The following is a 14417-nucleotide window of genomic DNA, read 5'->3' as shown; positions in this document are numbered from 1 at the left end:
TTGCATGATCCAAATCAACATTTTAAAAATGTCATCCTGGTAATAGTGTACAGAAAATATTGAATTATGAAACTGGCAGTAGAGAGAACAGTTACGAGGTTCCTGTAGTAGTTTAGGCAAGCTATTATGAAGGCCTAAAAATGCTGCCAGGAAAAGGGGAATAAAGTAGTTCTGTAGCTACTTTAAAGTATCTTTGTAGACATCTTATAAGCACACCTTGACCAACTGATCAAGGTCAAAATCAACAGTGATATCCTGGTGATAGTTTGTACCCTTGATATGATATGATGAAAATGGGACTGACTTCTGTGGTGTTCTTGCTCCAAACCCATAATCCCAATATAATCGTGAACAAAATTGAGACAAATCCCAATTAAGGAATATTCTACAAAATGCCCAACCAGTACTCCTCAAATTATCAAGGTCATCAAAAACATGGAAAATCGGAAAAATTGTCATAGCCAAGAGGAGCCAAAGAAGACATGATAACTAAATATACTGTGGTACCCTGAATGGGATCTTAGAATAGGAAAAGGACATTAGACAGACTTAGAAATCTGAATATGGTATTGACTTTAGTTAACAGTGTATCAATATTAGTTCATTAATTGTTATAAATGTACTATATTAATGTAAGATGTTAAACATAGGAGAAACTGGGGACAGGGTATATGGGAACTATATATTCTTCTCAATTATGTTGTAAATCTAAAACTCTTCTCAAAAATAAAGTTTATTAAAAAACACTCTCCATGCAGATGAAGATAGAACAATGTATTTTAGAGCATTGTTGAGGAGGTTGAATTGAACATGCTTGGTGACTGTGTTGGGGTTAAATGATGACTCCTAATGTTTTGTTTTAGTAGCGTGAGTGAATAACGATAACATTTATCACTTGACATTTAACAAAATACCCACTTAAAAATAGGCACTTGTGAAAACTGTGAACTTACTTCAACGGTGAAGCCATTGATCAAAGCTTTTTGCACCTCTTGAGAGTCTTTTTTATGAATTCTTTTGGATATCAAATTCTTTTAGATATACCAGAATAAGAGGCATGGTAGTGTAGCAGTCAAGAGTATGACCTTAGGCAAGTGTTCCAACCTTCCTAAGCCTCAAAATGGGCATAACAACCTACATTAAAATGTCACTGTGGACAGAGGATTGTGGGAAGGTGAAGTATAGAAAACACCAGGAATCTGTCTCCCATTTAGACAACAGTTGCAGTGGCAGAATCTGATATAACTGATTTGGAACTCTGGGGTTTATTGAAGGTTTGTGACTTCTAGGGGAAGGGTTGGATGGTGAATTGTGCTCAGTTTGGTCACTTTCAACTTTCAGCACATTAACACCCTTGGTATCATCTTCCACCCTTCAGCCACATGGCATGCAGCTGTGTTTCTATTCCTGGAGCACCTGCATGCAACTTGGGGGAACCAGGGTGGACAAAAATGACCTTGTCTTCCAGATACTAGGGATCTGTGTGTTCTGATTGCTGGTTGCTGTGCTGTTTCTGATCACAGGTACAAGGAAGTGAGCAGTCATTGGTGTTATACCTCTCCCCATTGTTGTTACACTGCTTTCCATTGTTGCAAGTCTTCTCTTCCTCCAGCTGAAATTGCAGCCAAGAGATTTAAAGGGCTGTCCCTTCTCTTCCCTTTTTTTTTCTTTTTTTCCCCTTTTGGGAGCCAGACAGGAAAGACTAGGACACCGAAAAACAACTGCATATATGGGGGAAATTACAAAGTGATTGTGTGTGCTCAGGCAAAGGCTCAGAAAGGTCTTAGGACACTTTACAGCTCAGGTTGATCATTAGCAAAAAGACAGCCTATAACAGTCAAAAGGACAAAACCAATAATGAGAAATAGCAAACTCTGGGGAGAGGGAGAGAATGTGATTTCCAGAGTTACCACATTACTAGATTCTAATATCTAGTTTTTAACAAAAATCACAAGGCATATGAAAAAAAGAGAAAGTATGGCCAAAGGTGGGGGAGGGGAGGAGAAGTTGACCCTTTAACAACACGGGTTTGAACTGTGCTCATTGACTTACATGCAGATTGTTTTTGATAAATGCAATACAGTACTGAAAATGTATTTTCTCTTACAGTTTTCTTAATAACATTTTCTTTTCTGCAGCTACCTTCATTGTAAGATTATAATATATGTATATATACAAAATATATGTTCATTATGCTGTCAGGAACGGTTCCAGTCAACACTAGTAAAGTTTTTGCAGAGTCAGAAGTTACACATAGATTTTTAACTGCGCAAGGGTGACAGCACTTCTGATCCTCATGTTATTCAAGGGTCAGCTATAAATAGAAACTATATCTGAAAGACTTGATGGCAGATGCAGTAGACAGAGATTTTGAAAGATGCTTAAAAAACTGAAGTTAGATGTGGGGAAAACCAAGAAAAAGATGTGTGAACAAAATGGAAATGTCAATAAAGAGATAGAAGACCTAAAAAGAAACAAACAAACCAAAAAAAAAAACCCTCTAGATCTGAAAGGTCCAAGAACTAAAATGAAAAAGAGTGATTGAGAGGCAGATTTGAGCAGGCAGAAGCATAAGTGAACTTGAAGGTAGAATATTGGAAATTACTGTATCTGAGGAACAAAAAGATAAAAGATCAAAGAAAAGTGAACAGAGCATAGGAGGCCTGTGGGAAATCATTAAGGGTACCAACATACACATTGTGGGAGTCCCAGAAGAAGAGAGAGAGAAAGGGGCAGAGAGAATATTTGAAGATAGAATGGCTGGAAATTTCCCAGATTTTTTGAAAGACATGGATATAAACATCTAAGAAGGTTCAAGAACTCCAAGTAAAGTGAAGTCAAAGAGACCCACACTGAGACACATCATAATCACATTTGCAAAAGGGAAAATTTTGAAAGCACAAGAGAAGCCAATCACCACATACAAGGGTTTGTCAATAAGACTGCAAGCAGAGTTCTCATCATAAACTTTTGAGGCCAAAAAGATAATGGGCCAATGTAGTCAAAGTGGTAAAAGAAAAAAATAAAAAACTTGTCAGCCAAGAATCCTATATCTGGCAAAACCATCCCTCAAAAGTGACGAAAAATCAAGACGTTTTCAGACAAAGCCAGAGGGAGCTCATTACCAATTGACCTGCCTTGCAAGAAATGCTCATTCCTGCAGTGTGAAAGTAAAGAACACTAGACAGTAAATCAAAGTTGTATCAAGAAATAAAGATCTCAGTTAATGTAAACACATGGGCAATTATAAAAGCTGTTATTGTAACAGTGGATTAGTACTACTTGTTTTCTACATGATTTAAGAGGCTAATACTTTAAAAAAGAACAATTACTAGTCTAAAAGCTAGTATTACTGTAATTTTTGTTAGTAATTCCAAATCCTGTTTTCTATATAATTTAAGAGTAGATATTGTCTACCTAAAACTAATATGATGCTGTATGTTAACTACACTGGAGTTAAAAATTTAAAAAATTTTTTAAAATATCTTAAAAAGTGATTATGACTAATACACACACACGCATGCACAAAGACTAAATCAGAAAGAAATGGAAAATCTGAGTAGATCTATAACTAGTAAGGTAATTGAATCAGCAATCAAAAGTCTTTGGACAAGAAAACCCTGTTGGTTTAACTGGTGAATTCTACTACACGTTTTTTGTTTTTTTTTTTTTTTTAAACGTTATTTTACTTTGGAGGGAGAGACAGAGCACAGTGGGGAAGGAGCAGAGAGAGAGGTAGACATGAATCCAAAGCAGGCTCCAGGCTATGAGCTGTCAGCACAGAGCCCAACATGGGGCTTGAACCCACGAACTGCAAGATCATGACCTGAGTTGAAATTGGACGCTTAACTGACTGAGCCACACAGGCGCCCCTACTACACATTTAAAGAAGGACTAACATATTTTCAAACTTTTTCAAAAAATAGGAGGGAATACCTCCTAACTCATTTTATGAGGTCAGCATTACCCTGATAACAAAACCAGATAAAGGTACTACATGAAAAGAAAACTATGGGTAAATATTCCTTGTAAACATTGATGTAAAAGTCCTCAACAAAATACTGAATAAACCAAATTCAGCAACATACTAAAAGGACTATACACCACTGTCACATGGGTTTTATTCCTGGAATGCAAGGATAGTTCAACGTACAAAAATTTATCAGTGTAGTTTTTGACAAAACTCAACATCCTACCATGATAGAAACACATAACAGAGTAGGAATACAAGGCAACTACCTCAACAAAATAAAAGCCATTCCCATATATGAAAAACCCACAGCAAACATCATACTCAGTGGTGAAAGATTAGAAGTTTTTCTCCTAAGATCAAGAACAAGGCAAGGATCCTTGATACTGCAATTTCTGTTAAACATAGTATTGGAAGTAGCAGAAGAAATAAAGGGGAAAAGAAATAGTCATCCAAATTGGAAAGGAAAAAGTAAAATTATCTGTTGACAGACAACATGATCTTATATATAGAAAAACTCTTCTACCAAAACAAAAAAACCCAGAGCTGATAAACAAATGCAACTAACTAGCAGTAAACAAAATTAGTTGCATTTCTGTACATTAGCAGTGAACAACTTAGAAGGAAATTAAGAAAATTATTCCATTTGCAATAGCATCAAAAATCATAAAATATTTCTTTCATCCTTTTTAAAGAAATTTATATTTTAGTTAACATTCAGTGCAATTATGGTTTCAGGAGTAGAATTCAGTAATTCATCACTTAGATACAACACCCAGAGCTGATCACAAATGCCTTCCTTAGTACCCATCACCCATCTAGCACATCTCCCATGCACCTCCCTCTGTCAACCCTGAGTTTGTTCTCTATCATTAAGAGTCTTTTGTGGTTTGTTTCCCTCTTTTCTTTTTTTCCCAAGACTAAAATATTTAAGAATTAACCAAGGAAGTGAAAGACGTGTACAATGAAAACTAGCAGAATGTTTCTGAAAGAGAAATAAATGGAAGCATATTCTATGTTCATTGATTAGAAGACTTAATATTGTTAACACATCAGTATTACCCAACGTGACCTACAGAGTCAGTGCCGTCCCTCTCAAAATCCCAATGATATTTTTGCAGAAATAGAAAACTCCATCATAAAATTCATAAATAAACTGAAAGAACCCAAATAGCTAAAACCATCTTAAAAAGGACTACAAAGCTTGAGGGCTCATGCTTCCTGATTTCCAAGCTTACTACCAAGCTATCATAATCAAAACAGGGTACTGAAATAAAGACAGATGTATAGACCAAAGAGCTCCAAGAAATAGCCCCTCACATATATGATCAAATGATTTTTGACAAAGGTGCTAAAACCATTCCCTAGGGAAAGGACTGTGTCTTCAGCAAATGATACTGGGAAAACTGGATATCCACATGCAAAAGAATAAAGTTGGACCCTTATTTAACAACATACACAAAATATGTCAAAATGGATTGTGGTGCCTGGGTTAAGCTCAGTTGGTTAAGCATCCGACTTTTGCTTGGGTTGTGATTTTGCAGTTTGTGAGTTTGAACCCTGTGTTGGGCTCTGTGCTGACAGCGCTGAACCTAGAGCCTGCTTTGGATTCATGTCTCCCTCTCTGTTCCCCTACCCTGTTTGCGTTCTGTCTCTCCCTCTTTCTCAAAGATAAATAAACATTTAAAAAAATTTAAAAAGTCAAAATGGATCAAAGATTTAAATGTAAGAATTGAAACTATAAAACTCTTAGATGAAAACATTGGACAAAAGCTTAGAATTACATTTGACAATGACTTCTTGGATTTGACAGCAAAGTCTCGGGCAACAAAAGAAAAGATAAACAAATTGACCTTTGAGAAAACTAAAACATTTTGCACATCCCAAGACACTCTCACTAGACTAACAAGGCAACCTACAGAATGAGAGAAGATATTTGCAAATCATGTGTCTGATGAGCGACTAATATCGACAATGTATAGAGAACCCCTAAACCTCAGAAGCAAAAAACAACTGGATTCAAAATTGGCAAAAGTCTTGAGTAGGCATTTCTCCAAAGAAGAAATACAAATGATCAATAAGCACATAAAAAGTTTCTCAACACAGGTATAATATAGATGAAACTTGGGGACATTATGCTAGGTAAAATAAGCTAGTCACAATAGGACAAATACTGTGTGATTCCATTTATATGATATACTTACTGTTTTCAAATTTATAGAGACAGAATGTAAAATGGTTTTGCCAGGACCTAGTGAGAGGGAGGAATGGGATTTTATTGTTTCAAGGGTATAGAGTTTCAGTTTCATAAGATGAAAAAAAAAGAACTACGGACATGATGGTGGTGTTGGTTGCACATTATAAATATATTAAATATCACTGAACTGTATATTAAAAATGGTTAAGATGATAAATTTTGCTATGTGTATTTTATCACAGTAAAAAAAAAGTTATCAGTTAATTGAGACTTTATAGTAAATAATAGATTTTTATTCTTTGAGGGAGAATTTGATTTTTGACAGCAGTTATAAGTTTTTGGGGGCCTGGTCTTGTTAGTATTAGGAGTAGTTATACTTGTTACTTTTTATTTTTTTATTAAAAAAAATTTTTTTTAAGTTTATTTGTTTATTTTGAGAGAGAGAATGTGAGGAGGGTAGAGGCCGAGAGAGAATTCTAAGCAGGCTCTGCAGTGTCCATGCAGAGCTCAATGTAGGGCTCAGACTCACAAACCGTGAGATCATGACCTTGGCTGAAAGTAAGAGTAGGATTCTCAACCACCTGAGCCACTCAGCACCTAGTGGTTAAATTTGTTATTAACATTTTTGGTCCACAGTAAGACCTAAGAGTAACTTGGAGTAATTTTTGTATGGCCTATACATCTTGTAAAGATAATTTTACACTTAGAGCAGAGCTGCAAAAATAGTACACTGCATTTGCTTGTTATTTTTCTTTTTTTTTTTTTAGTTAATAATTTTTAAATTTACATCCAAGTTAGTTAGCATATGGTGCAATATGATTTCAGGAGTAGATTCCTTAATGCTCCTTCCCCATTTAGCCCATTTGTCCTCCCACAACCCCTCCAGCAACCCTCTATTTGCTATATTTAAGAGTCTCTTAAGTTTTGTCCCCCTCCCTGTTTTTATATGATTTTTGCTTCCCTTCCCATATGTTCATCTGTTTTGTATCGTAAAGTCCTCATATGAGTGAAGTCATGATATTTGTCTTTCTCTAATTTCACTTAGCATAATACTCTCCAGTTCCATCCATGTAGTTGCAAATGGCAAGATTTCATTCTTTTTAACTGCCGAGTAATACTCCATTGTATACATATACCACATCTTCTTTATCCATTCATCCTTCGATGGACATTTGGGCTCTTTCCATACTTTGGCTATTGTTGATAGTGTTGCTTTAAACATTGGGGTGCATGTGTCCCTTTGAGACAGCACACCTGTATCCCGTGGATAAATACAATTGCTCTGTGTCGTAAGGTAGTTCTAGTTTTAGTTTTTTGAGGAACCTCCAGACTTTTCCAGAGTGGCCGCATCAGTTTGCATTCCCACCAGCAGTGCAAAAGAGATCCTCTTTATCCACATCCTCGCCAAGATCTGTTGTTGCCTCAGTTGTTAATGTTAGCCATTCTGACAGGTGTAAGGTGGTATCTCCTTGTGGTTTTGCTTTGTATATCCCGGATGATGAGTGAAGTTGAGCATTTTTTCATGTTGGTTGGCCATCTGGATGTCTTCTTTGTAGAAGTGTCTATTCATGTCTTCTGCCCATTTCACTGGATTCTTTGCTTTTTTTGGTGTTGAGTTTAATAAGTTATTTATAGATTTTGGATACTAACCCTTTATCTGATATGTCGTTTGCAGATATCTTCTCCCATTCTGTCAGTTGCCTTTTAGTTCTGCTGATAGTTTCCTTCGCTGTGCAGAAGCTTTTTATTTTGATGAGGTCCAAGTAGTTAATTTTTGCTTTTGTTTCCCTTGCCTCTGGAGACGTGTTGAGTAAGAAGTTGCTGTTGCTGTGGTCAAAGAGGTTTTTGCCTGCTTTCTCCTCAAGGATTTTGATGGCTTCCTGTCTTACATTATTAGGTCTTTCATCCATTTTGAGTTTATTTTTGTGTATGGTGTAAGAAAGTGGTCCAGTTTCAAACTTCTACATGTCACTGTCCAGTTTTCCCATCACAGCTTGCTGAAGAGACTGTCTTTATTCCATTGGATATTCTTTCCTGCTTTGTCCAAGATTAGTTGGCCATATGTTTGTGGGTCCATTTCTGGGTTCTCTGTTCTGTTCCATTGATCTGAGTGTCTGTTCTTGTGCCAGTACCGTACTGTCTTGATGATTACAGCTTTGTAATACAGCTTGAAGTCTGGGATTGTGATGCCTCCAGCTTTGGTTTTCTTTTTTCTGATTGTGTTGGCTATTCGGGGTCTTTTGTGGTTCTATAAAAATTTTAGGATTGTTTGTTCTAGTGTTTGTTTTTTCTTACTCTCCTACAATTAGTGATACTTCTTCAGTCTTTATCTTTTGTGACTTTGATACTTAAAAACATTTTTTTTTTTAACGTTTATTTTTGAGAGAGAGAGAGTGCAAATGGGAGAGGGGCAGACAGAGAGGGAGATACAGAATCTGAAGCAGGCTCCAAGCTCTGAGGTCTTAGCACAGAGCCCATTGTGGGGTCGACCTCATGGACCATGAGATTATGACCTGAGCCGAAGTTGGATACTTAACCAACCCAGCCACCTAGGTGCCCCAAATGTTTTGTTTTTGAGAGAGAAACAGCACAAGCAGGGGAGGGGCAGAGAGAGAGGGACACAGAATCCGAAGCAAGTTCCAGGCTCTGAGCTATCAGCACAGAGTCTGACATGGGGCTTGAACTCACGAACTGTGAGATCATGACCTGAGCTTATTTTGGACACTTAACTGGCTGATCCACCCAGGTGCCCCTCATGACCTTGATACTTCTGAAGTGAGGTGTTCAGTGGTTTGTTGGTTTTGGTTTGTTTGATGATTTCTCTTGATTAGATTGAGGATATGCATTCTTTGGAAGGATATCATAGAGGTGAGGTACTGTTCTTGATACATCTTAACAGGGTGCAAGATGTCAGTATGTATCATTGGTGGGGTTAACCTTAATCAGTTAGTTTAGGTGCTGTCTACTAGGATACTATACTACAAATTTACTGTTTTTCCCCTTGTCATTTCTAAATATTCTGAGAGAGATACTTCGAGTCTATGCTTGAACTTTTACCCACTAATTTTAGTGTCCATTGATTTTTCTTGCCTGTGAGGGTTGCTGTGAAATTCTAGTGGTGATTTTTATATTCACCTTATTCTTTATATGTTTACGAATCCTTTTGTTAAGAAGAGTTGTTCGTTTTCCCCATTGTAAGTTTTTTACAGTCACTTTTTGTACTTGTTTTGGTTAAATTCCAATTGAACTCTACCAGTATATTTTAATTTGAGGAAGACTGACAGTTCTTTTAATAAGTTTAGGATTGTTCAGTTTAGAATATAATCTGTAAACTCACTTCTTTGGTGCATTGTATATATCACTTTCTAAAGTTCATTTTTGTGTGGGTCTCATTTTTTGTTATTTGTAAAGTAACTTTTTTGGTAGGAATCCATGTAACTATTCAGATGATTTTTCTAAAATGAAGTGTATCAAGTTACAAGTTGGGAGAACCTAGTGAGTTATATTTTGTGTTAGTATGTGGTTTAAAACCTTTTAATTTAGTAACTATATGGGAGTGAAAACATACCTTTATTTGTTTTTTTCCTTCATAGGCTTGAAAAGGAATATACTACAATAAAAACTAAAGAAATGGAAGAGCAAGTTGAAATTAAAGTAAGCATCTCAGGACTTTTAAAAGTACGAAACATAAATTTATTGAAGTCAGTTGTTTTATATGTATGTGTGTGTGTATGTATATATATATATATATATACATTATGTTGATATATTTGATATATTTATTTTCTGTAGCAAATTTAGCAATAATGTTTATATTGACTTACTGGTAAATTGATTTACCATCCCACTAGATTATAATTAAAAATGAACCTTTCAAAAACCAGAATAATGTAACAAGGGGTTTTCATTCTAGTGTGAGAGCAGCTTTATTTCCAGATTTGTTGATGGGCCACCAGGAGAAAATACTTCTGTGGGGAAGATAACGATCACTCCATTTAAGCATATTTTAAAAAATTGCAGAGAAGTTATTCCATAACATGCATAGATTAACAGCAGTGTAGTCTAAGGTAGATCAAACTCGTTGCACCAGAACTAATTATGGCTGCCTTAGAGCTGCGGGAAACTTGGGCTAATTGAAATTTCTCATCCGTAAGCCAAGGTTATACTTTTGAACTCTCCACAGAAATAGGTAGATTGCCAACTTAAGGGATATATAATCCTGTATATACCTTAAAATTCTTATTTGTACCCCCTTTAGGCTAGAAATTCTTAAGCTGAGGATCTTTGGCTTTGTTTGAGCTGGGAGTTAAGGATAGTTGTATTGGCTTTATGCTGATATTTTAGGATGGGGATAATGAGTAAGAAACAGGAGTTAATGAAGGAATCAGTGACTTACTGATCCAATTTCTTATCTGTCTATATTCTCCCCCTTAACACACACACGCACATGCAAATAAAATAAGTTTTGAGTGTCCCCACCTTTTTTTTTTTTTTTTTTTTTAACTCTTAATGTGTCTGAGTTTTGATTTAGACCTGGCAAGGCATTAGATGATTAATTACCTTACTTATACTTAATTAGCCATGTCTTAATTCACCTTTGCTATAAAATACCACTTCATTACTCACATTCCACAGGCCCTTTTTACAATTAAGGGAATGGGCCCTATTAAATTGGCATTCTTTCTTGACCATGGTCCTACTCAAAAGCCTCTTTGGGGACAACCGCTCCTATTTTTCTTTGTGACCTCTTTCTCATCTGTCTCCTTTTTCTAGGTGTTTTATTTTCATTTCTATCAGTATTCCCTGTCAATTGGAAATAGATACTTCTACATTTTTGAGAGAGAGAAGGAAAAGACCCGTGTGGATGTTTTTCCCTCCTTTTAAAAAATTCTGTCACCCAACTGCTGCTCTACCATTTGCTTTTCTTTTAGGTACCATGAGTAAGAGTAATATTAAATCATACCCTCCACTTCAACCTACTGAAAGTGGAAAAGTACGTCATCCTGATGAGTGGGGAGAGAGTATGGGTTATCGCACACCACGAATATTCGGAACTGCAAATCAAGAATCTGAGGATGGGAAGCCATCCTGTTCATTTCACCATGCTATGTGATTGCAAAAAAAAAAAAAAATCACAGATCTATGAACCATCTTTGCTCTTAAAGAAATTTCTTCTAAAGTTAAATCGCATGAATAGTGGTAATACCAAGAGGCCTTTTCAGAAAGATCTTTAGCACAGTTTATCTTGTATTTGAATTTTTTTTCAAACTTGAGTTTTCGGGGAAGTTTTATAGTTCATATATACCTCACAGAATACTTTTGAATGCCAGCTCCATGTGTCTTAGGGAAAAACAGATGGCATAAGTATTTATAGAGAAGAATCTCGGTGGGGGAAAATGAAAAGTTCAAAAAGTTAGTCAACACATTGGATAAATAAAGTCTGCTGATGTCAGGTAGTTTGTTCTTTTATAAAATTTTGTTTCCATATTGTTTTTTTCTTACTCTTGTACCATTTTCATCTCTTTCTTCACTCCTGCCCCCCAAAGGACAAAGCCACAATAATTTTTGTACTCTACTTTTTGTTTTACTTTATATAAGCTTGAGTCTCTCTGATGTTTTACTTGAACCTGGCAACTCATCTCAGTCATAATCAGATGACCATCTCATTTACAGTTAGTTATCCATGTATTATTTGAGCCTTTCTCTCCAAAGGGATGTGCCACTTACTTAATCATTCCCTTTTCCCTTCCCCCTAAGGTCCCTTGTACAAATAAATGAGTTCTCTTAAACTAGTGCTTTCTTGCCTTGGTCCTCCTCAAAAGCCTTCGAGAGAATCTTACACTGTTTTTTACACAAGCAAATAGTATATGATCATCAAATTATTTGATGTTTTGATACGGAAGTAAAAAATCAGCCATTGATGTGTTAAGGTTTCCAAGGTTTCCTTTTTTTTTTTTTTTTTTAAATTCTAAGACCTTGGGGTTGTTGACTTTTTATTATTAGAGTTGTATCTGGAAGCTCTCTGATGAAAATGTAACTTTTAAGTATTTTCTACCCCCTCTCGAAGTATTATAGAAAGATTTTGTTAATAATGGTTTCATATGGAGAATCTTACATTTTATTGTGTGAAATTTTTTGTTAATAGAAACAGCTTTATCAGTATCTTCTTCCAATCTATTGATGTTCCACCTGAGGGGGAGGAGGTAAGAAATATTAAAATTCTAGCTTATATTAGGGTACCTCACAAATCTTTAAAAAAGAAAACCTTTATTCCTCCACTCTATTTAAGACTGACATATGAACTAATAATCTAATATTCATATTTAAATTTTGTGCTTTGGGAACATAGAGTTTTAAGCCCTACAAATAGGAGGAGTTAGAGATTCTGACTGGTTTTTAGCCAGAAGTTAAATTATGAAGTATTCTAGATATGCTGGAAAACAGAGAATAATATAAAAACACTGTGTATTCACTGCTTGGCATAAAAAAATAAATGTTATCTGAATTACCCAGGAATTATATTTAACAGTCAGTGTGAAGTGTTAGTAATGACACGTTTATTTAACACTTAATATGTAAAGGGTCCTTTACAGGCATCATCTACTTTTACTCTTCTGATAACCTCATGAGAGGGTTCTTAACTCATCTTTTTGAGCTTCAGTAAGCTCAAAAATATGCTAGTGGTCACATTGCTAGGAAATGGTGAAAGTCAAGGATTTGAATTCTGATTTATGTTTTACTAAGACCCATATATATTCCTCAGTGTATGCACTGTGCTGCTTTCCAAAAGAGTCTTAATGCATTGTGATATAAGAAGGATTTGAATGCCCAGTTTTCTGTAGCATCACAAACTTTTCATTAAAAAACTAATGGCTATGTAATAATATCCAAAGGGATTTATTCAAGAAGTCATCCATTTAAAAGATACTTGCAGGGCCTACTACATGTCCAAGCAGTGTTCCAGGCACTAGATATGTGTTTCTGATATATACCAATTTATGTGCTCATGGAGCTTGCATTCTAGTATGGAAGTCAGACAATAAACAAAAAAGTAAAATATGTAATATTTTAGATGATGGTAAGTGTTAAATGGAGGAAAAAAAAAACCCCTCAGGTAAGGGAGAATAAAATGGTAGTTTTTGGATTAAAAATTTAGAGAAGTTGACCAGATTACTTTTGAATGAAGATCTGAAGGAAGTGAGAGAGCTAGATATATAGGTATCTTGAAGGAGAGCAGAATCTGGTCAGGACTGTACCCCATGAGGAATAATAAGGAGACCATGGTGGATGGGACAATATGCATGATGAGGAAAGTGACAGGAGGTAAGATGTTGTGCAATGCAGATAGTGTAGGTTGTTGAACATGTGAAGACTTTGGCTTTTAATTTGGAGAACGATTTGGGGTATTAGTGGAGGAAGAGAAGATCTGACTGAAGTTTTCATTGGATCCCTCTGGCTGCTGTGTTGGGAGTAGATTGCAGGGGACAGGAAAACTAAGTAGAGGCTGATGAAGTACTGCAGGGAAGAGATGATGGTGGCTTGTACTGACTTGGTAAGAAGTGATTGTTTTCTGAATAGATTTTAAAGATAAAGCTGACAAGTTGATTGTGGAGGTGTGAGAGGGTTAGGAAGTGAGCATTTTGGCTTTAGTATGTAGAAAAATGGAGTTTCCACTACCTGAGATGGAGAAATCTACAGGAGGATCTGGTTTGGGGATGAATATCAGGAGCCCAATTTGAGATATTTTAAGTATCAGAAGCCTAGGAGATATTCAAGTAGAGCCTTGAATATTCAGAGTTGAATTTAAGAGAGGACAGACTTAAAATATGAATTTTGCAGTTATTGACAGAATGATGACAGTAAAAGCCATGAGAGTGGATGAGATTACCTGGGGGATGAGTATAAATGAAATAGAGAAGAGAGTTCAAGAGCTGAGCCTGAGAGTAAGCCAACATTTAAGTTGGAAAGATGAGAGCAAAGCTGGAGAAAACTAGGGAGGTATAGTATCCTAAAAGCCAAGAGAAAAGAGTGTTTCAAAAAGAATGATTTTACTGTGTCAGTGCTAAGGAGTATTCTTGTGAGCTGAAAATGGAGAAACAAATGAATTTATCAACATGGAGATAAACTGGAAAAGAGCAGAGAAGTGGTGAGAACTAAAATTTGAATGAAACAAGAAAAAATTGGAGATAGGGAGTATCGATACCTTTCAGGGATTTGCTGTAAAGAAGAGAGAAATGGGACAGGAGCTTA

At 35.9% G+C, this 14417-nt stretch overlaps 1 protein-coding gene across 18 annotated transcripts in view; it reads left to right on the top strand.

Moving 5' to 3' along the window:
* Nucleotides 1–14417, top strand: part of EVI5 (ecotropic viral integration site 5) — a 236664-nt gene that overhangs the window by 103870 nt on the left and 118377 nt on the right. For 15 of the 18 annotated variants that reach the window (XM_042997888.1, XM_042997886.1, XM_042997889.1 and 12 more), the window contains one exon: nt 9761–9845. In XM_042997888.1, the coding sequence (XP_042853822.1) occupies nt 9761–9845 (85 nt within the window). The remainder of the gene's footprint in view (nt 1–9760; nt 9846–14417) is intronic. The other 3 variants (XM_015536050.2, XM_042997893.1, XM_042997895.1) reach the window with 1 other exon arrangement.

Source organism: Panthera tigris, chromosome C1 (genome assembly GCF_018350195.1).
Source record: "Panthera tigris isolate Pti1 chromosome C1, P.tigris_Pti1_mat1.1, whole genome shotgun sequence".
Taxonomy (NCBI): domain Eukaryota; kingdom Metazoa; phylum Chordata; class Mammalia; order Carnivora; family Felidae; genus Panthera; species Panthera tigris.
The sequence above is the reverse complement of the archived record's forward strand: the minus strand, read 5'-3'. Positions and strand labels throughout refer to the sequence as shown.